Raw genomic sequence first — 22,683 nt, 5'->3', positions numbered from 1 at the left:
GCCACCATCAAAGACTTGAAAGATGCAGGGGTGGTAATTCCTACCACATCCCCATTTAACTCGCCTATTTGGCCTGTGAAAAAGACAGATGGATCCTGGAGAATGACAGTGGATTATCGTAAACTTAACCAATAAAACCTCAGTGATGTTTGAACAATTCTTTAAAGCAGGTGATAATCTTTTAAAAAATTTTTTTGTACTTCAAGGTCAAAACAATAGTATATCTTAGATTATCAATTTCTGATGATAAACAGGATAAGAAGCACATTGTCCCATTGATTTCTAACTAACTTCAAGAATGGCTTTGCCTTCTAAATAATTATCTGAAACAAATTAACACAAAGAAAACCCCATTAATCAGCTTTATATTTCTGGTTATTAATTGAATAGATTGCCCCCAAACACATCGTGAATTCTTAGCCTTACATGCCATTGCCAACCACAGAGTGGTTTCCAGGTCAGTTCTACTCAGCCATTTATCTTAGCAAGTGTTCAAGCACCGTTAATTTTCTATTATATTTCCCTAGGTTTCCTGTAAGTATGTACTGGCTTCTTTCCAAAATGCATATAAATATTGTGTACACTCGGAATTATTCTGAACTTCTTGCTTTCATACCATGATCTCAGTCCAGGTCTTTGGATTTGTTTTGTTTTGTTTTTTTAACCACAAAGACAATTGTTAAAAAACAGTCTAGTTTATTGCAGTATTTATTCACATTATTCAACGTCCTTGTCTACTGCTTCCAAGTGTAGGCCAGTAACAATGTTCACTTCATATCAAGTAAGGGAAGCAAATCATTCCCAAGTTAGTGTGGAATTGTTTTTCCTCTCTGCGTGTGCTTGGTCTTTTACAGTGATTCCTTTCTCGGTGTGTGTTTTTGTTTTTAGTGTCATTCTTCCACTTCCTCAGAATGTGAAGGACTACTTACTTGATGATGGAACGCTGGTGGTTTCAGGAAGGTAACGTATATCAGAAAACACCTACCCTCTGAATGTTATCATAAAGGAATGTTGTACTGATTGAATCTCAGCTTGTACCATCTACAATGCATTGCCCCTTAGCTTAGGCACCATTCATTCCCCCGAGGCCTTCCCTTTTTAACTAGCTACAGCCGTGTGCTGATCTTTCTCCCTGGTTTCTACCTGATGCTTACTCAAACATATTTTCAAGACCTGCTATGGTTAGGTGCCGTCCACTCACTTCCGACCCATGCACAGCAGAATGAAACATTGCCCAGTTGGGTTCTGTGCCATCCCCACACTTGTTCCTGCACCTGGGCCCTTGAGAGCCTTCCTCCTTCTCACTGCCCTTCTTCTTTACCAAGCATGACAGTGTCCCCTAGTAGTTACTAGCTGAGAATTTATGCTACTTTAATCTCTGCCTGTAGAAAATGAATATGACAACTTTTCCTCTGGAGGTGCTGGTGGGGAAGCTGTGTTTTAAACCTTTGAAATTCTTTAGTTTTTTAAGATAAAATATCTTCTTTTCATCATAAACTGAAAACTTTACTAGGATTTATCATTTAATTTCTTAAAATTTTGTTCCTTACAATTTACCCCCACCAACATCTACTTTGTTCAGTTAGTTCCTATATTCGTAAATCTTTTTTCCCCCGAGCAAACTTGAAAAAGCTCATGAATTATTGAATTTAATGTTCTCTGCATAATTCTGCTAAAAAGCCAGATAGCTTTTGTGTTCTTCCCTCCTGGTCTTAAAAAAAAAAGCATAATACCCTGTTTCCCCCAAAGTAAGACATCCCCACAAAATAAGACCTACTTACAGTTTTTCCTCTCGCTGAAATATAAGGCATCCCCTCAAAAATAAGACCGCCCTGAACATAAGGCCCCCTGAAGCTACCATAACTCTGGACTCTGGACCGTAGCGGGCGCCACTGCACAGCTCACTGTTGGCTGCAGCGCAGCTGGAGCAGACAGGAAGTTTGAGGTCTCTTTTAATAAAACAATAAATGAGTACCGTATTCTTCTTCATGGAAAAATAAGACATCTCCTGAAAATAAGACCTAGCGCATCTTTGGGAGCAAAAATTAATATAAGACACTGTCTTATTTTCAGGGAAATGGTAGCAATTGTTGCTAGCCCACCATTCTTTATCTCTTTCGTTTACTTTATTTTGCATAGCACCTCATTGGGTTGATGTGAAAATCAAAAGAAAGAATATGCAAGGGACAGTATACTAGCTCAAAGCCTAGTGCATGTTTTAAAAAATATTAACTGCTCACATCATCATCATTACGATTAGTAGGCATGGACATTAAATGAATATACAAGTAAATATATAAGTGAAAAAAATATATATAAGTATCTTGAAGGATATAGACGGTTGGAGTCAACTGACATTAGATCATTGGGCTTCTGGGATTGTAGTCAGTCAGGAAATCCCCTGAAGTAATGTTTTTGTCTCTGAGATAGAAAGGTTGAGTGACGTCAGTTGAAGAACGTTGAGGTTAAGAAACTGGCAGGCTGACAGAATAACATTAACAAAGGCTCATAGGCATGTAAGCTCATGACATACTCCAGAAATAGAGTATCCTCTTGCTTGGAGCTTTGGTGGACTAGTGGTTATGTGTTGGGCTGCTAGCCATGTGGTTAGCAGTTGAAAACCACCAGCCATTCACTCCATGGGAGAAAGTTTATGTACATAACTCATAAAGAGTTACAGTTTTGGAAACCCACAGATGCAGTTCTACCCTGTCCTATATGATTGCTGTGAGTCACTAGCCTCTCGGTGGCAGTGAGGTGGGTTGGTTGGCTGGTTGTTGCTGAAACCTGTGGGTCCTTGTCTTACTTTATCAACCAATTGAAATAAAGCCCACACTCTGTGCAAAAGAAGCAGAAAGGGATTTTATTGTCTGTGCAGACAAGGAGCAGCATGAGGTCTGTGACTGAAATGGCATGTGCCCCCCAAATAGGCACCTGGCCCTTTAACTCTGCTGGCTTCTGGGATTCTGTTTCCCTCCCATTTCTGCCATCAATGGAGGTCTGGTTGGTGAATCGTGTTACCCTGGCTATTCACTAGAGAAATAGGCTGGGGTAGAACAGTGGGTCACAAGAGTCCTGGGCCAGGGTGGGGTGAGGGATGAATGGGTGGAGGAGGAGTCACGGTAAAGGGATCTTGGTCTCAGGTTTCAGTTTGACTGAGGCATTGAGCCTTTGAGTGGAGAGGTGGTAAGAAGGGGGAGGTGGTTTGCATTCTGAAAAGGTTAAGAGTATTGGGGAGTGGTTCAAGTTAACAAGCTTAGAATGTATTCTGAGGAAAATAGTAAGATAGGGTAAAGATCTTAGCAAGTGACTTGACTGACATTTGGTTGCAGCATGTGATGGATTATTTTGGAGAAACCGGAGGCGCCTTAAGAAGACTCATATTGGCCCAGAGGAGACTACTAGTAGTTTGAACAAAGATGATGGATATGAAAGTAGCAGAGAAGTGAATGGATTTGAGATATTTTTTGATGATGGCAAGGGAAGTGTCAAGAATTAGTCTCAGATTTCTGATTGAGCATTTGGGTGAATAAAAATGTCGTTTATTGAGACTGAGAAGAGTTTTATTTGAAACAAGGTACTAGTTTTGGATTGAAGCAGTCTTATAGGTAAAAACTTGAAAATTGTAGGTATAATTTAGATGAGGTATATATATATATTTTTTTTTTTTTTTAAATCATTTTATTCAGGGCTCGTACAACTCTTATCACAATTCATACATCCAGCCATTGTGTCAAGCACATTTGTACATCTGTTGCCATCATCATTCTCAAAACATTTTCTTTCTACTTGAGCCCTTGGTATCAGCTCCTCATTTTTTCCCCTCCTCACTCCCCCCCCCCATGAACCCTTGATAATTTATAACTTATTATTATTTTGTAAGGCCTTACACTGCCTGATGTCTCCCTTCACCCACTTTTCTGTTGTCCGTCCCCCAGGGAGGGCGTTATATGTAGATCCTTGTGATCAGTTCCCCCTCAAAAAAGGATTTTTTTTCAAAGCTATGTATTTAAAGTTTTTACAAAGCAAACATCACCTTCAAAATACTTTTCCATTACACTTAATACATTTGTCAAATCTGCAATTCCATTATTGGAAACATTTCTCAAACTGATCTGTTTGAATGGCTGACAGCACCTCCCTCATTATTTTTTCCTTTACCTCCTTTGCATCATCAAATCGCAGTCCTTTCATATCCCTCTTCTTTCGAGGAAACAAAAAGAAATCACATGAAGCAAGGTCAGGTGAGTGGGGCAAGAGAAGCTTGCTGTTTTTTGCCAAAAACTAGTGCACTGAAGCGGTCACACGAGCAGGTGCATTATGGTGGCAAAACCAGTCCCCCATCTGCCACAAATCAGGCTTTATTTTTTTTGACCACACACTGTTAGGCAATCTTTTCAGAATCTCTAAATAATTTAACAGTCTGACCTGGTGGAACGAACTCCAAATGCACTATTCCCCTCACATCAAAAAACAAATGAGCATGGCCTTGATCTTTGATTTTACTCGACAAGCTTTTTGGAGCGAGGTGGTGATGGCATTTTCCACTGGCTTGATTGATGTTTGATTTCGGGGTCGTTAGAATAGCAACAGGTCTCATCACCAGTAAGCACCTTGGGAAAAGTCTGGGCCGCTGCAGAGCTGCTCTTTCAAAACACAGTATGTTCACTCCAAGCACGCTCTCTCTGCTGGTCAGTCAGTCAACCCATTCACAAATTTCCCAGCGACTCTCTCATTCTCAAATCTTTTATTAAAATTAGCGAAAGCAAGCTCTAAGATAGTCCAGATAACTTCCCCATGTCTTCAGTGGTCTGTCATCAGTCTTCAAGCACAAGTGAAATTTGTGGACGTTTTCGTCCATCCAGGAGGTTGACAGATGTCCAGAACGAGGTTTGTCATCAATTGACATTTCACCTTTTTGAAAAGGAGAAAACCACTCGTACACTTGAACTTTTCCCATAGCACTGTCCTTGTAAGCTGAGTTTTACATCACAACAGTTTCTGCAGCATTTCCCTCCCAAGCAGCAAACAGAATTCCCCAGCCATATGCCATTCTCTTAAATCGGCCACCACAAAAAACGAGGTTTGAGTGAAACTGCTTTTACAAAAAATTCACTGTACCAGGGAGAACCTTCCCAGGATATGCCACTGGGTACTCTAGCTCAAGAGCGAGCTACTTGATGCTCACCTAGCAGGAAAAATTCATACTACGAAAGCCCCGCCCAGTGGAGCTTTTTCTATTTTTTAGTTAGAACCTACAACAATAACAACCTGAGTTTGAAGGTATTGTTCACTCTTCTGGTTTGATACAAACTCCCATGTCACTTTGATTTGTGTTCCTTTATTGTGACCTGTTTGTATTTATTAACGTTCTTGGGATATTCTCTTTCACATTTGTATGTTTCCTGATAATCACCTGTATCTACCATCAATTGTTGCTTAATACACCTCCCCTAACTTAATGACTGAAAATACTAAGTACAAAGTTCAATACTTTATGTCACTGATGGCTCGGCTGATGTTGGGCCAATTCCCCTTGGACCTCTCATGCTGTAGGACATCTTGGGCTGCTTTTCCCTGTGGTCGATCATTCCGATGAAGCCCAGCCCTAGTTTGTTTCCCTGGCGGCAGCAGCAGTCCAGAATCACCATAGGGTACTGGTTCTCAATCTTCTTAATGCCACGACCCTTTCAGACAGTTCCTCATGTTGTGGTAACCCCCAAACCAAAGAATTATTTTCATTGCTATTTCATAACTGTAATTTTGCTACTGTTATGAATCGAGCGACCCCTGTGAAAGGGTCATTTGACCACCAAACGAGGCAGAGTCCCCTGCTGCCACAGGGGAATCTGTAAGGACTCTTGACACCTAGGCTCAGAGGTACGTGCTGTCACTTGAGCCACATTCTCCTGGTCAAAATGAGTATTGAAATAAACTTAATTTAACAGTAGGTTTAATGCATATGTCGTTTTGATGCATTTCATTTTCCTCAGCCAAAATTACAGAAACCTTTTACATTTACCTCCATTTATGGTGACGTTTAGCCATTTGATGAGACAACTGTATACCCAAATTCATTTTCTTCTAAGCCTTCTAATCTCAAAATTCTCTGTGTGGTCACTATTTATGGTGACGTTTAGCCATTTGATGAGACAACAGTATATCCAAATTCATTTTCTTCTAAGCCTTCTAATCTCAAAATTCTCTGTGTGGTAATACCTATCTCTACGGATACATGTCAATTTGACCCAAGCATAAACTTTAGTTTTAATTCCATTACACCAGTGTCATTCATGAAAGCATTACTTCAGTAATGACTATAAAAGTTGTCTAAAAGTTCTTAGAAAGTAAATATCAAATGTAAAGACAACCGTGCAGTGGAGATCCTCATACTGACCAACCCAGGTGACCCAGTAGCTCATATATTGTATAATGTTAAATATTATAAATTTTATATAAATATATAGCATCACAGGGTTTCACTTATAAGCTAATAGTGCATAAATGTTATTTTTAAATGAAATTGTTTTTTACAGGAAATTTGTGGTTTCATTCACATCTCAAATGGATGCATGTCCGTAGAGATAGGCTTATAAGCAGTATCCTTAAATCTCATAAGTGCCCCTTGCCCTTAGTTCCAATTCCTGCAAGGCCATGTATTACCGAGTAGAATTGTTCCATAGGAGTTTCTTGGCTGTAATCTTTACAGAAGGAGATTGCCAGGCCTCTCTTCTTCAGAGCTGCTAGCAGAGTTTGAACACCAGCTTTTAGGTTAGCAACCCATTGCAAACACTTGGAGCTTCCAATCCAAAACTTAAACTTACTGTCATTTCATCAGTTCTGCCACGGAGACCCGCTAGGACAGGTTAGACTGCTCCATAGAGCTTCTGCTGTGCTCTGTATGGAAGCTGGCTGTGCCTTCTTTCTCCCGTGGAGTAGCTGCCGATTTGAACTGCCAGTCTGTTGGCTCATAGCTGAGCACTTTAACCACTGCGCCACCAGGGCTCCTTGGCACTTTCAAGATACATTAAGTTAAAAAAAAAAAGACCAGAAAACAAACTCACTGCTGTATAGTTGCTTACAACTGGTCGTCATCCTCTAGTACACAATAGAACTGCTCCTGTGGGTTTTGACGGCTCTGAATCTTTAAAATAGCAGAACGCCTTATCTTTCTCCCGAGGAGCGGTATGTTGGTTCAAACTGCTGACCTTTCAGTTAGCAGGCCAATTCACAACCCACTAGACTACCCAGGGCTCTTTACACATTAAATTAAAGGGGGTAGAAATAAATGTCATTTCTCATGGGGGAGACTGACAAAGTCGCCCTGCAGAGTCATGTATAAAGAGATGGGAAGAAGAATTATGGCCAACTTTGGAAGCATTCTTTTCAATTTTTGTTACCGTTCATTTTGCTATGCACTAGTTTGGCCTTTTCATTCTGTTGATTACATTATTAGTTTTGGGACAATTAAAATGTATTTTGCTAATTTCTTCACTTGTCTTTTTCTGGAATATCTATTATTTAGATGCAGGATCTATTTGATTAATCCTCCACATTTATTAATTTCTTCTCTATTGTTCATCTCTTTGTCTTCTCCTTTTGGGGAGAATTATTTTGAATTTTATACTTTTTATTTTGTCTTCCTCCTCTGCCACCCCTTTCTTATATGTTAGAGTTCAGAGTTATAGATAATTCTCAGCATCATCACAGGTAGTGTTGGAGGTTTTCTTTCCCTTGCTCTAGTGATTTCTGAGAAGAGGGCTGAATGTTTTTCTTCTGTTATCTCTTACTGGAAGTGTATTCTTACTTATTTCATATTGGTGTTTATTAGCTTCCGTCTCAGAAAGTAAACTTCCCTAAAGTTGTCCTCCAATGTGAACTTTAAAAAAAAAAAAATCTATATATATATATATATATACACACACACACACATATATATGTATGTATGTATGGACCCAGTACCCCTAAAATTATTATTCTGACACCAAAGCCGTTTTCTTCCTGTACATTTTTCTAGGGAGGATCCACCAACTCATTCTCAACCAGACAGTGATGATGAGGCAGAAGAAATTCAGGTTGGTACAGAACAAAATGTCTGCTATGCACTGTTCCCACTTTAGATGATCTCTGAAATGGTCCTAAAATTTAGATCTGACCACACCCTTGATAAAAATGAAAAAATGCATGAATATCTCACTTTACATATTACTTTACATGTATTTTATGTTTAGGAAAAGTTAAAAGATTTATGTATCTTTTAAAGATAGAATGCAGCTTTTTTGGAAGCCAAAATACTCTTAAAAATTATCCTTATAAATCACCTTTTATACTTTCAATGAAGATTTTTTTTAAGTAGCAATTTAAGAACTCATTAACAATTTCTATACAAATTGCTTAGTGACCGGTGATGTTCTTTCTAATGCATGAACATTCTCATTATTTTCATTCTAGTTGTTTGTTTCCATGAAACTAGTTCACCTGCCCACTTACATTCTCATTTGATTTCAAAGTAATTGTTAAATGTTTGGTGTCATACAGATGATTTTTTAGAGGAGCATTTCTTTAGTGTTGACATTACTTAGGTTTGATGTCTGGTTTCTGCCTTCTTCCCCATGCAGTGGTCGGATGACGAGAACACAGCCACCCTGACGGTAAGAACAGAGTAGCACCCTGGTGAGGGAGCCTCACGCTTTGCCTCACACAAGGGTCGACACTACATGGAAATGCATACGTCTCTAAATTCCCATGTACTCCCCATTTCAAATATCCTTCTCTGTGAGCTTGTACTTACTATTTTGAGAAATAATTTCAATCACTCTTAAATAAGCAAGCTTGGTTTGCTTTCTTTCCCCTCTGATTACAAAGTGAATGTGTGATGCGTTGAGTTATTTGTGTTAAGCGTTGAAGGAAGAAATCTAGACTAACACTAGATTCTGAATTCCTTTAGATCTGAGGAACTTAAGTTAAAGTGAAAACAAACAAACTACTTATTCAAATACTTGTAAATGACATAAAACTACAATTCCTTTAACTAAGGGTAGAGAACTACTTGACTTTAACATTTTATATAAAAATGCAGAAATCAATTGACCATATTATAGTTTTTCAGGATAAAAGTGCCCTTGTATTTTAAGGAAAAGACTGAGTAAGAAATAGTTTTCTAAAATTCTCTAAAGATAAATGTATAGGTACAAAATAAAAAGCTATTTTTAGAGGGATGCTATATTCTAATACAACTCTAAGAAAATGCTTCTGGTTTTTTTTAATGAAAAGAAAAATAAGAGGAGATACTGAAAGCAAATATATTTCCTTAGGCACAAAAGCTACCCATGCTACAGATACTCACTTGTAGAAATGTAAAGTTCACATGTTTCATTCACCCCAGGTCGATCATTCTTCCTTTATGAAAAGTCATTTCATTTCAACATACATGTTACTTAATAGCACAGTCATGGAACTATTCTGAGTACATGAAATAAATAAGGAGCCCTTGGCACAGTGGGCAAGCACTTGGCCACTAACCTGAAGATCAGCAGCTCAGTCCACTCAGCACCCTGTGCAGGAGAAAGGCTGGTCCTTTGTTTCTATAAAGACTACAGGGTAAAAAATGCTGTGGGGCAGTTCTTTGTCCTGGGGTTCCCCGATGAGTCAGCATAGACCTGACGCACAGCAATGAGGTCAACACAGGGGAGCATGACTTGAGTTTTGTCATTAGGGAGATTATCAATCAGCGAGGAAAAATGACCAGAAATATAGGGGATCAATGATAGAGTACTATCAGAATAGAGATTACAGTGACAATTGAAAGTGTGCTGAAATGTTTAAAGGGAAAAGAGGTATTTGATCCACACCTAAAAAGTCACAGATTATATTGTCAACTCATGGTTTGTGATGTATATCAGAAAACATGCAGAGGTAAATAATATAAATGTGTATGTGTGTATATATGAGTGTGTATTTGCCACATTTTGCCCCCTGAGGCCTAGCAATAATGACATCATGATAGCAGTGAGCACACACAGTGCCGCGACCTTGGTTGTTTAAGTACCATTTTTCCTCTAAAAAAACAAAAGCTCCCCGAAGAAATTCAGTGCTGGGATTTAAAAGGAAAAATGAGCTTGGAAAAACTTGTGCCAGACGGTTAAGGAAATGCTCAAAGAATGCTGGGATGTAACACAACGTAGCCAGAGCCAGCTTGAGTGGGCTTTAACTGACAACAAATATGAGCATTATAGCAAAAAATGACAGTACTAAGTAATAAGAATAGTGCTGAGTATTAATAATAAGTATAGGCTAACTAATGGTGATAAGAATTGGCATCCCTGAGTAGCACAAATGGCTAAGTGCTTGACTAAAAAGTTGGTGTTTACAACCAGGACTTCATACTGGTTTGACTCTGCTCATTCTGAGTCAGAATCTGTCTGGGTCTCTGGGTCCCTGCCCTGGAGCTATTGAGACATGAATCACCACTCCAAGTGGAACAAGGAAAGGGAGAAACTCGGGTTTTGAAACAGTGAAGCATCCTTCCAGCAGCTAAGGTTGTTTCATGGGTGTTCAAATTATTTTAACTTCCAAGTGACATTTGCACTAATTTCCTCTAACAATACTTGGCCATGTTTTGCAAGCAAGTGGGCTATAATTTTTAAGACACATGAAAGATTACACAAAGCCACAAAACATAGTAAGTATGGAAAACATAAGAATGTTCAAATTCATAATCTTGACATTTACTTCTCAGCAGATTGCTTCTTATCAGGCTCATACACTGACTGAAAGCCGGAAGGGTCAGTTAACTCTAAGCAGAATTCAAATAGTAAACTAACATTCCAAACTCTTGTTTGAACCCTGAGAACTAGTCAGAACATCCAGTGAAAAATGCATAGCACAATCGATTACACTTAAATGTGGCTGATGCAAAGAGAAATAGCTCCAGTCTAGCTTACAACTCGCACAGTCACGTTTTATAGATTCCTTGGGACCAGTATTCCTGGAATCTACCCAGAAGCCTCTGGGAAAACATTCCAGTTTTTCTGAAAAGTCACAGCCTGGAGAACCTGTAGAGCAGTTTTGTTCTGGAGAATTGAAGTCAACTTCACAGCAACCGAAACAGCCCACCTTGACGTCGTGACTACGCTAAGTAGTGGAAAGAGAGATCCCTTTACAGTGGGAAAGGCACTACTCAGTGAATGGGGGTGGTAAAATCAGAAATCCTCACAGTTGAATAAATGTTCAAATTAGTGGATGAATATTTGATGAGAAAGGATACTTGCTTATTCTTAAAACACCTCTCCCCAAATCACTTGTTCATTATAAAGAGAAAAATTAATAATTTGGCAATGTAAAACCCTTTCAGATACCACCTGAGTCAAGGGATCAAAGTTAAATTCCCCAATGATGGGACAGGGTACTTGCACAGGTGCATTAGGAAGGATGGATCACTTGTGGCAATGCCGCCCAAAATGCATAGTCTATTCATGAGGGAACATCTCACTTGTTCAGCTTTTTGGAGTTTTTATACAATAACTGTACTGCACACTGCAAAAACATCAAGATTGTGAGAAATAATAACAAAAAGCACTTACAGAATAAAGAGACATGACAAATAAATGCTATGCATGGTCCTAGATGGTTTCTGAGCTAGGAAATTGGCAAAATTAGAAAAATATATGGATAGATTAGATAGTTGTATCAGTGTTAGCCCTCTGATTTGGTAATTTTATTGTTATATAAGAGAATGTACTGTCTTCTAGGACATATACCTGAAAACATTTAGGAATTAAGAGACGTCATTTCTGTAACTTATTCTCAAATGGAAAAAGAAGCAGACACTGCCCGTGAGGCTGGAAACCGGTGCAGTCAGATCAGAGAAGGTCCTCGCGGATTTAAAATGTGCATTTCATCCCACTTACAGTGGGAACCCTTTCTACGACTGTTGGTTTGAAATGAACTACATGAGTTAGGAGCTTAGAAAATTTATTCTGTTAAAATGTAATTTTCAGGAAATAGTAAAGTTGACTCATCTTACAGATATAAAAATCTTCAACACATATTAAAGTCTATTTAACTCATAAATGAGTGCACCAAGCAAGTATATTAACTGTCTGAAAAGAAAATTCAAAACAGACCCACTTATATGTCAGGGATGTTGAAAAATAGGTAAATAAGACAGAACAGATTTTTACCTCTTTCCGTCATAGAAAGGTAATCATAGTTCATTTGGAGGGAGGGAGGTGGGTGGGATTTCTAATGCTGTCGTTCATCTTGAAACCCTTTCTAAATGCTGCAGTTTAACTCCAAGTCTCTAAAGCTGAAGTAGTCTAGTAGATTGATCAATAGACTAAAATATCCTGTTAACCAGTATAGAAGCCAAACTTGTAAAGGGGCTTCAATAAGTTTGTGAAAAAATGCGATTAAAAGATAGGGATTGTTCTATGAACTTTTTTTTTTGAAGCCCACTGATATGTGCAACAGAAAGAAATGTGGCCTCATCTGCCCTTGATCTCGCCATTCTTTACTCATTTGTTGGGTGTAATGTAGTCCATTCTGACTCAGCAACCCTGTGTTACAAAGTAGAACTGCTTCACGGGGTTTTCTTGCTTGTAATATTGACACGCAGTCTTTCTGCTGCAGAGCCACTGGGTGGGTATGAACCATGGACCTTTTCACTAGCACTTAACCAGAGCACCAGCAGGGTTCCACTTTTACTCAGTGCCCTCTTGCTTAAAACTGATTTCTAGTGTGAGAGCCATATTGCTATTTAAAATCTTTACTTTCTTTGAAATGTACCCCAAACTCTTGTCCCAGTTTTCTCTGTCAGAGCTGGATTAGAACTTGAGACTGGGCATGAAACTAGTTGCTCTATTTTTGGAGGATATAATTTACTTATGTGGCATTGTCAGGTTAAGTTTTGGACTATTAACCCACCAATCACTGCAAGGGAGAAGACTCAGGCTATCTGCTCCCGTAAAGATGAACAGCGTGCAGCTGCCCAATAAGGAGCAGCAAATATGAAAAGGATAGCTCACTTAATAACTATGTGGAGAATCTGTGTTTATATATGTGCGTGTGTATGTAATTATCAGACATTAATTTTAATGATTTTGTCTCCTGAAAACTTCACTTCCACACCCCTTAAAATGAATTACTCCTCTTTACCTCTAGTTTATTTCCATGCACTTCTTTGACAGTGATGTAAGTCTTAACACAATGCAAAATGGCCATCATTTTAAAGTTCCTTAACAGTGGTATTTCTAAATACTTCCCAGTTGAAATGAATGCTTAGCATGTTTTAGTCACTTATGTAAGATATGCATTTTAAAATAAACCACAAAGAATTAACATTTTAACTTGATCTGAGCCCTGTTTTTGAGTTTTACTTGTATTAGTATTTGTCTGGAAGCAGTTGTATTTAAATACAATGTACCACTTCATTTATGGTTCATTCTCCTGAAGCCTTTGAAGGATCTGTTCAAGATTCTTTCCCACCAAATGGAAACTCTTGGCACTTTAAATGTGGGGTGGAGAGTATGTACAGGTATTATTCCATCTCACTGAAATACTGGTTTTATCTAGCTATATTTTAAGAGATCCATTTTTCCCTTCCTCGCATGCCCAGGTTCCTTCTGAAGTCTCTGTTTTTTGTTTTGAAAATGACATTCAAGCAGTTATTTTTTTCCCTCTGACTGGTTCACGGTATTTGATCATTAACTTTCTGTAGCTGAGTTCAGAATTTCTGCTAGCGATTGTGTTCTAAACTCTATTTTGGGTACCGTAAGCCATGAAACTTAGAATTTGATCTTATTTTCCATATTTATTATGATTGTACTGACTGGCCCAACCCATCTCTTCTTTCTCTCTGTAGGCTCCAGAATTTCCTGAGTTCACCACTAAAGTTCAAGAAGCTGTCAATTTGTTAGGGGGCAGTGTCTTTCCTAAGCTTAACTGGAGCGCCCCCAGGGTAGGATTGCATATGTGACTTCCATGTTGTTTGAACACAGTGTGCTTTGCTGCTGGTTTCCTTTCATATCCCACAGAGGCTCCAATTATAGTCCTAATTCTAGAAAAGATACGCTGAGAGTTATGAGTATTTTCCTGTCACTTTCCTGAGTTTGTGAAATGCTAATATTCTGGCAAGAGACAGTTTTATTCTAGTGTTGAAATTCTAAGGAAATTTTGCTCTGACCTTTGTAGAATCTTAGTCCTTCGCCTAAGTTTAGCAAGTCTTTTTTCTGTTGAGAAATAAAACATAAATGTCACAGGATCTAAAAATAGAGTAATTTGCTAATTAAGATGATGATTTTTCTCCTCGAATGGTATTTCATTATTTTCATGTTGCACTCACAAAGATATTTTGAGAAGTTAAAGTACATAGAACATTTTACCATTGTTTTTCTCATGTAATAGAAAACAATTTTTTGTCAGCCAAACTCATGGAAGGAATTGAGGACTTGTCTACATTTTCAAAAATCATCTCATGTAGCTTTTCTTACTGTAAAAGGAGCGATGTATTAAGTCTTTGTTTTATTTGGTTACTTTAAAAAATTAGTCATAGTGTATATAGTTTAGAATTTCAACTAGATCTCGAAGCTTGCTACAGAAGTCAGTGGATTCTGGCACCTGTTTTGCTATATTTTTATACTCTCTCCAGAGCACTCTCCCACTCCCAAATATTTTAGCAGATTCTTTTTTATTCATCTCTATCTCCTGCTTTTCAATTTTAGGTCCTAACTATTGACTTTCCACTCAGGAATTGACAGGCACAGCCATTGTCCCAATTACTTTCTAGTCTCTCACCCTCATTATGTAATAATTTTGGTTAGATCAAGATTCAGTATTTACCATTAGTATTATACACACATCAATTATACCCGTTATATTTCTGACATAAGATACCCTATTGGGAGAAGGCTGGGACTTTCTACTCCCATAAAGAGCTATAGTCTCGGGAACTCACAGGGGCGGTTCTACCCTGTCCTCTTGGGTTGCTATAAGTTGGCATTGACTCAGTGGCGTTGTTTGGTTTAGTTTTGAATGTACTCTATTATGATTCCTTGTAGTAGAGTATGTGATTGCTTTTCTTGGAGAAAGACTTCATGCTTGTTAAAATAGAGTGTCAGTGAAAAAGAGTGTGTTAGTCTGGGTAGACTAGAGAAACAAATTCATAGACACTCCGATGTGTATAAGAAAGAACTGTATATACGAGAGCAATTGAATATTGAGAAAACACCCCTGCCCATGTAGATCAAGTCCGTAAGTCCGATATTACCCAGATGTCTGATACCAATCCTATAAAGCCCTCTTCAGACTCACGAAACACATGCAGTAATGCCAAATGCAGGAAGATCACAGCATTGGGTGGGAAGTCTGGTGGGTCCAATGGCATTGTAAGTAGCTCAGCGCTAGCAGGGGTCTCCACGTGGCTTCTCCAGCTCTAGAGATCTGGCTCCATCAGCCTCTTTCCATGTGTCCTCTCCACAGGGATGTCTCGATGGAAGTGAGCAGGGAAAGAGTGTGTCTCCCACCACCAATGAGGAAATATAGGAGTTCCCAGAATCCTCAGGAGAAGGCCCTGCCCACACAGAGGCCTCATTGGCTATATCCTGATTTACCTGCTAGACTCTACCCCTATACTCGTAGTCCTCAAAATGACACCAGATTATGTAACTACCACAAAGAGCAAGACCCTTGTAGAGATGGATTGAGATAGCTGCTGCAACACAGCTCAAACATTAACACTTGCCAGATGTCAAAAGACCTGGCAGTGTGTTCTTCTTTTGCACATGGGGTCTGAGTCGGAACCAACTCGAAGGCACCTAACAATAACACAAGTACTTGTGCTCTCTTCTTCAAGATTTTCTTTTCCTTGGAGTTAATAATTGTCTTGATCAATTGTATGGTTTTCTATGTACACACTGTTGTTTAAGTGGAGTGCAATGTGTATGTTCAATATGCCATCGATAACCAAGAGTCAGTCACCTTTTTATTGGGAGAACTTATAAGAAATTATTGGTTTACTTTGAGTCCTTCAACAGTCAATCTTTAATTTATATAGTAGCAATGTTGTTCATTATTCCTTGCTAGTTGAGGCTTCCCGCTTACAATGGGTAGGCTTTTGTGGTGGTTGAAGTTGCTCATTGGTTATTGAGCACATAATAGGTGTGAGTGCCCGCTTCTATGCAATATGGATGATTGGATAGCTTTTTGCAGTTATTTTCTTAAAATTAAGTTGCTGTTCTATGAAGTAGATTTTTTAAATAACATCTATTTTTTTTTTCAATTTAAAAATATTTTTGAACTCCTTTTGTTAAATCAAAGTGGGTTTTATTTTATTTTATTTTTTAAATCATTTTATTAGGGGCTCATACAACTCTTTATCACAATCCATACATATATCAATTGTGTCCAGCACATTCGTACATATAGGCATATTTCAATAAACTTTATGAGGCAATCACCATTTAAAGTTGTGAGCGTTCAGAATGACTCACCTCCTTCTTTCCCAGATTGTACAGACGTGTGTTTTCATTGCCCCCCGTCCCCAAATGTCGGGTGTTCCAGTTGTCACTTCCCAGGAACAGGACGAAAGGAAAGCACTTCCTTGTCCTTGGAGAGTAACTCTTCAGCCTGTTTCTTCATGGTCTTCATACTCTAGTGCAGATGTCAGTGTTTCTGGTAGTTCGTCCCCCTTTCTCTCCCCATCAGTAGGAAACACTGGCAGAGTGTCTGAGCCTGACCTGAAGGGTGACGGCCCTAGCATCTCCACGTTCATAACTTGAGTGTCTGATAGGCAGGGTGATTCCTGAGTGTAATTTGATGTTTGACAAGATAGTTTACTCTCTTGCTTGACTTTGTTTTTAAGCCCTTCAGGTCATATGCATCATTGATTTATTTATGGGCTTGAGTTTCATCCATAGCAGTGAACTTGGAGTCCATATTAACCAGCATGTGCTTTACCATGTAGGATGCGTACTGGATAGCCATGAATAGCTCTCTGAAATGCAAAACGCTCAGCGACATCTTCCTGCTTTTCAAGAGTTCTGATTTCATCACTCGAGACTTTACTCAGCCGTAAGTATATGTCTCTTGTTCTTCAGACCTTGTGCAAGGTTTTATACAGGTGAAATTCAATTATGTCTAGTATTAGTATAAACAGCAGTTCCTTATAATAACTCTTTCATGTTCCTAGAATAACCTACTTTCTTTTCTGTAATTCTTTTCTTTTAAATGTTATGAAATGAATATCCATTTGTATCAAGTATTTCTTATATCTCTCCATGCATTAAATACTTCAGTAATTTTTTTCCTTATTATAAAACCAACATGTGCTTATTGTAGAAAAACAAAATTAGGGTCTGTGTTAGTCCGGGTAGACTAGAGAAACAAATCCATAGAAACTCGCATATGTGTATAAGAGAGAGTTTTATATAAAAAGCAATTGTACATTAAGAAAGCATCGCAACCCAGTCCAGTCGAAGTCCATATGTCCAATACCAATCTATAAAGTCCTCTTCAGACTCACTAAACACATGCAATGACGCTGAGTGCAGGACAATCACAGGCCAGTATGTAGAAAGTCTTTGAATCCAGTGGCGTTGTAAGCATCTCAGTGCTGGCAGGGGTCTCTACGTGGCTTCTCCGGCACCCAGGACTGCATCAGAGTAGGTCCGTGTGGCTTCTCCAGCTCCCAGGGCATAGCGCCATGTGTCTTGTCAGTAGAGCATCCCTAAGGGAGTGAGTCGAGAGAGACAAGTGTCTCCCACCTCTAAGGAAGAAATAGCAGATTTCCCAGAATTCTCAGGAGAAGGCCATGCCCACACAGAGACCTCATTGGCTATGATCTGGTTGACAGGCTAGATTCCACTCCTATACTCTTGATCCTCAAATTGACAAACGATTATATAACTACCACAGGGTCCATAGTTAAACAAAAGAGTACAATGTAAAAGTACCCACCCATGATTATATCACAATAACTATTTCTCTAATTCTTTCTGTGTATGAGTATAAAATAAGTATCTCTGTCTCTACACATTTTTTAAAAACAAAAAGTGGGATAATGTAGTTCATATTGCTTAGGAGGCTGCTTTTGCACTAAACAATATCTAATGAATATCTTCACCTGCCATTCAAATTCACTGCCATTGAGTCAGTGCTGACCCATAGTGATCCCTGGGGGTTTCTGAGACTGTTAAGTATAACTGGTTACAGGAGTCGAAAGCTCAGTCTTTCTCCCTCAGAGCTTTTGGTGTTTCAAACTGTCAACCATGAGGATCACAGCCCAACTCATAACCACTACACTCCAGAGCTCCTTCGCATACCTTAGTTACCTCAGTCCTATTTTTAGTTGTGATACGACTGCTCCACTGTGCTCCTGTGGTATAACCTATGTGACCAATACTTTACGTGTGAGCATCTAGGTTAGTTCCTCATTTTGAATATTACATACAATCCTGCAGTGAATATCGTCGAGCCTCATCTTTGTGTACTTCCTTAGGGTACTTCCTTAATCACTTCCTTCGGATGCATTTCTGGAAGTGGAATTGCTGTGTTGTCTTCCTTTTGCTAATTATTCTCTAGCCAAAGAGCTCAGGTGCTATCTCCATAATGAGTAGAGTACACCTTCAGGGCTCTTTATGCGGCTTTTATTGGGTCATGAAAAAACAATTATTTTTCTAGACTCCCCATCTTTCCCATATTAAACAAACACTTTATCTCAATTAACTGAGTCTTTTTACCTACCTCTTTCATAAGACATATCACAAACTGTAGAAGCTGAACAGGAGAACCAGGGTAAAAAACTGCAGATGTACTTTGCTCCTTCACTCTTTACTTTTCCTTCCACTTTAGTTCATCTGGGAAGTTCACCCTCACATCTTTCGTCTTCTTTTTTTTCGAAGCAAAATAAAGAAATGCATTACATGGTAGTTGCGCACTAACTCTGATGTTGGAGTCATACAGGCATTCAGTCCCGGGGTTAGAATGTCTGCCTTACAGACAACTCCCACCTGTCCCAAAGTGTTATGTAAGCCTGTGCTCACTTTGCAATGATTGAACCAACCCCTGTTGCAACCCAGGTTTTCATGATGGTGACCCTTACTTCCTGCACGTGAAGCTTTGAAATCATTTAGAAGACTTTGAACCTTTATTTGCACTGCAGTAATCCTAAATAAGAACCATGTGCCCCTGCCTGACTTACCAACAAATTTGACCTAAAGGCACACTTAGGAATGAATCTTAATTAACAGAGGGTCTGCCTGTATTAATGAGAAAGGAAGTAAAGTAACTAGATAAATATGATTACATACCAAGTTTATTATAAAAGGCTTTTATCTGTATTGGAATTTCTACTTCATTGACAGGAAAACATTATTTTGGCATTTAGCTGTCAAGCTTTTATGGTTGTAAAGAGACTTTTAAACACTACCTTGTACCCATTTATTCATCTGATAGGCATTTTCATGTAGCTTGAATATTAGTTGCAGTGAAAAAGTGAGGACATCTTTTTCTTCCTAAATTTAAGCATACCAGGGGGTCCCCAAAAGAAACCGCAAGTTGAGTACGCATTTTTCATAGCAGTGTGCGTTTCCCCTCTAGGTGGGCATCAAGCAGCTCGCTCCGAGTCAGTGCACACATTGCCATAGCCTGGGAAGGTTCTCTCTGGTCACCGTGAATTTACTCGTCAAAACAGTTTTGCTTGAACCTCGTTTTGTGTGATGGCCGATTTAAGAGAGTAGCATGTGGCTGTGAAATTTTGTGTTGTGCTTGGGAAAAATGCCACAGTAACTGTTGTGATGTTGAACACAGCTTACAAGGACAGAGCTATGGGGGAAAAAAGTGTAATAGTAGTTTTCACATTTCAAAAAAGGTGGAATGTCGATTGATGACAAACCTCTGGGGGTACCAGCCCCCACAATCAAATGGATCTAAGGGGTGGTTGTGTAATTGAGGGGTAAAATTAAAGAGACATCAGACAGGATAAAGCATGCAAGTGTTCACTTTCAGGACCTCCATGACTTCAGGAGCCAGGTCCTCTCAGAGAGAGAATATATTTCCAATCAAGGCTTATATACAATTACAGATAACCTCATATGTAACCAAGTGGGCTGTACCCTGACCCGAAAGGTCCCTGAGTACATAGAAGGAGTAACCTCACACCTGTGCCAGGGGCAGGGCAGGGGGGGCAGTTGTTGTCAGAGCCTAGCGAGCAAGAGCACGTCTGCCTCTGTAGTTCAAGCTGCAGGCTACCTAGTGATGAGCCATGTGCTTGTAAGAGGGAACTTTAAGGCAGCAGTACTATGGGAGGACATAGTGGGGAACAATATAAATTATGAGAATGTGATTGGGACTCACCTCCAACTCACAAGGGTGAAGGCCTCCCTCCACCCCAAAACCCAGCCTACCAGGCTTAATATATGAGAATAAAGGATTCATCCATATACACTCTCTTCCCATTCTCTGCTCCCACAAAACCTCATTCTGGATGTCTGTCAACTTCCCAAACTGACGAAAATGTCAGCTTGTAGTGCAGTTTGTTCCACCAGGTCACACTGTTCATCAAGCTTTCTATTTAGAGGTTCTGAAAATATTGTGTAACAGTGTGCAACAAAAAGGACCTGATTTGTGGCAGCCAGGGACTGATTTTGCCACCACGGCAATGAACTTACTCATGCAGCCATCTCAATGCACCAGTTTTTGACAAAAGACAACATGCCTTTTTTGCCCCATGCGCCTTACTCACCTGACCTCACTCTGTGGGACTTCTTTTTGTTTCCACGAATGAAGAGGGACATAAAGGACAGTGATTTGTTGACATATAAGAGGTGAAGAAACAAACGATGGAGCCATCCAAACAGATGTTTGAAAAATGTTCCCAAGAATGGAATCACAGATTTGACAAATGGATTAAGTGTCATGGAGAGTATTTTGTAGGTGTATCCCTGTGTCAGCCAATCTGACACAAGAAGAGGACCTTCCTCTGTTTTTCGCTGCCCCTCTACTTTACAAGCGTGATGTCCTTTTCCAGGGACCGATCTCCTGACAACATGTCCTAAGTATGTGAGATGAAGTCTTGCCATCCTTGCCTCTAAAGAGCATTCTGGTCATACTTCTAAGAGAGATTAGTTTGTTCTTTTGGCAGTCCATGTACTTTCAATAGTTTTCCAGCACTACAATTCAAACACATTGATCCTTCTTTTGTCTGCCTTATTCAGTGTCCAACTTTCCCGTGCATATGAGGCCATTTAAAATACCTGTAATTGCAGTAATGTGATTCTAAAAGGTCCTTGTATTTTGATTTAATAAAGGCACATTTTTTTATCTTTTCAAATTCCTCAAATTAAAAAAGAGGCTTTATTATGTATACTATTTTGACTTGATTTGCAAAAAAGAAAACAAAGATGTTACAGCAAGGACTGCAAGTTAATAGAAGACTGACTAAAAACAGTTTACACATAGAGGATTTTACAAGTATATATTATTTAACAGGGAGTCAGGAAATCAGGTATTCTAAGTGATAATCAGCAGTCTGCAAAGGTCACCAAGGACCCACCCAGGCTCTTTCAGTTTTTCTCCTTTGTCTTTCTCAGTGTATTGGCTGGTTCTTTGGTCACAAGATTGCTGCGTCCATTCCAGGCATCACGTGAAGACACCAAGAATAGGCACTGGTTCTTTCCGGCCATTCATCTTCCTGACTGACTGGACACTCCTGGAAGCTCCCTGGAGACTTCCTCACAGTGTTCCATAGCTAACGAAACAGTCGCCTAGCCTAATCTAGTGGCTGATAAAAAGAAAGAATTGCCATGATTAGTTTACGTTTTCAAATTTTACTATACACCGGAATCACCATAGATTGCTGGGCCCTGCTCCCAGTTCCTCGTATGCAGACTTGGAGTGGGGCCGAAGATAAGCCTTTCTACCAAGTCCTCAGATGATACTGAGGCCCACTTCAAGGACTACTGAGATTGTAATCAAATATGCATCGATTAGGGAGGAGATCTTGAAGCACAAGTGCCTCCATTGTTTGAGCAATCGGATTCTGTGGCAAGGGTGATAGTGGGGTAAACTACCAGCAAGTGTCTTCAATAGTTGTTAAGGACCTTCCCCAATTCCCCTTCATAGTGGTACTGTGGTTATGCATTGGGCTACTCACTGTAAGGGCAGCGCTCTAAACCACAACCACCAGCCATGGGAGAAAGACGAGGCGATTATATAGAGTCACAGTCTTGGAGACCCACAGAAGCAGTTCTGCCCTGTCCTGTAGGGTTGATATGGGTTGGCATTGACTCTGCACAGCGATTGAGATGAGATTCTTCAAGTGGCTATTGTGGACAAGAAACTTTAAAACATGTAAGTTTGAAAGTGATACATTTAGCATACCTTGTGTTGTATTTGATGACTGAATTATTTGCCTAGCTGTCATCATTTTTTGTGATTAGCTGAGCCATAAAGCTGCTGTCATTAATTATTTTCTTGAGTGTCACTTCAGTATGTCAGAGCATGGGGGGACCCAATGAACCTGGTACTTATTTGATATTTAGAAGAAGGGGCTGAGTGAGTGACAACTTAAGTCTATTAGGTATTCCTCTGTGGGACTTGTGACAACAGAGGAATAGATTTGCCTATAGGTCCACACACTTCACCTGCTTTAGTAATTTAAATTCAGCTACAAATTTTTTCTTATAATTA

The 22,683-nt window shown here is 39.3% G+C and overlaps 1 protein-coding gene across 1 annotated transcript in view; it reads left to right on the top strand.

The window, feature by feature from the left end:
• CDC123 (cell division cycle 123) overlaps nt 1-22,683 on the top strand; it is a 60,397-nt gene that overhangs the window by 7,721 nt on the left and 29,993 nt on the right. The window contains exons 3-7 of the mRNA XM_004712658.2: nt 889-960; nt 8,018-8,075; nt 8,619-8,651; nt 13,862-13,957; nt 16,961-17,067. Coding sequence (XP_004712715.1) covers nt 889-960; nt 8,018-8,075; nt 8,619-8,651; nt 13,862-13,957; nt 16,961-17,067 — 366 coding nt within the window. The remainder of the gene's footprint in view (nt 1-888; nt 961-8,017; nt 8,076-8,618; nt 8,652-13,861; nt 13,958-16,960; nt 17,068-22,683) is intronic.

The sequence above is a fragment of the Echinops telfairi genome, unplaced genomic scaffold, assembly GCF_000313985.2.
Source record: "Echinops telfairi isolate 266 unplaced genomic scaffold, ASM31398v2 ScPeMD7_7473;HRSCAF=8511, whole genome shotgun sequence".
Lineage (NCBI taxonomy): Eukaryota > Metazoa > Chordata > Mammalia > Afrosoricida > Tenrecidae > Echinops > Echinops telfairi.
Note: the sequence above shows the minus strand (reverse complement) of the source record. Positions and strands in the feature narration are given on the sequence as shown.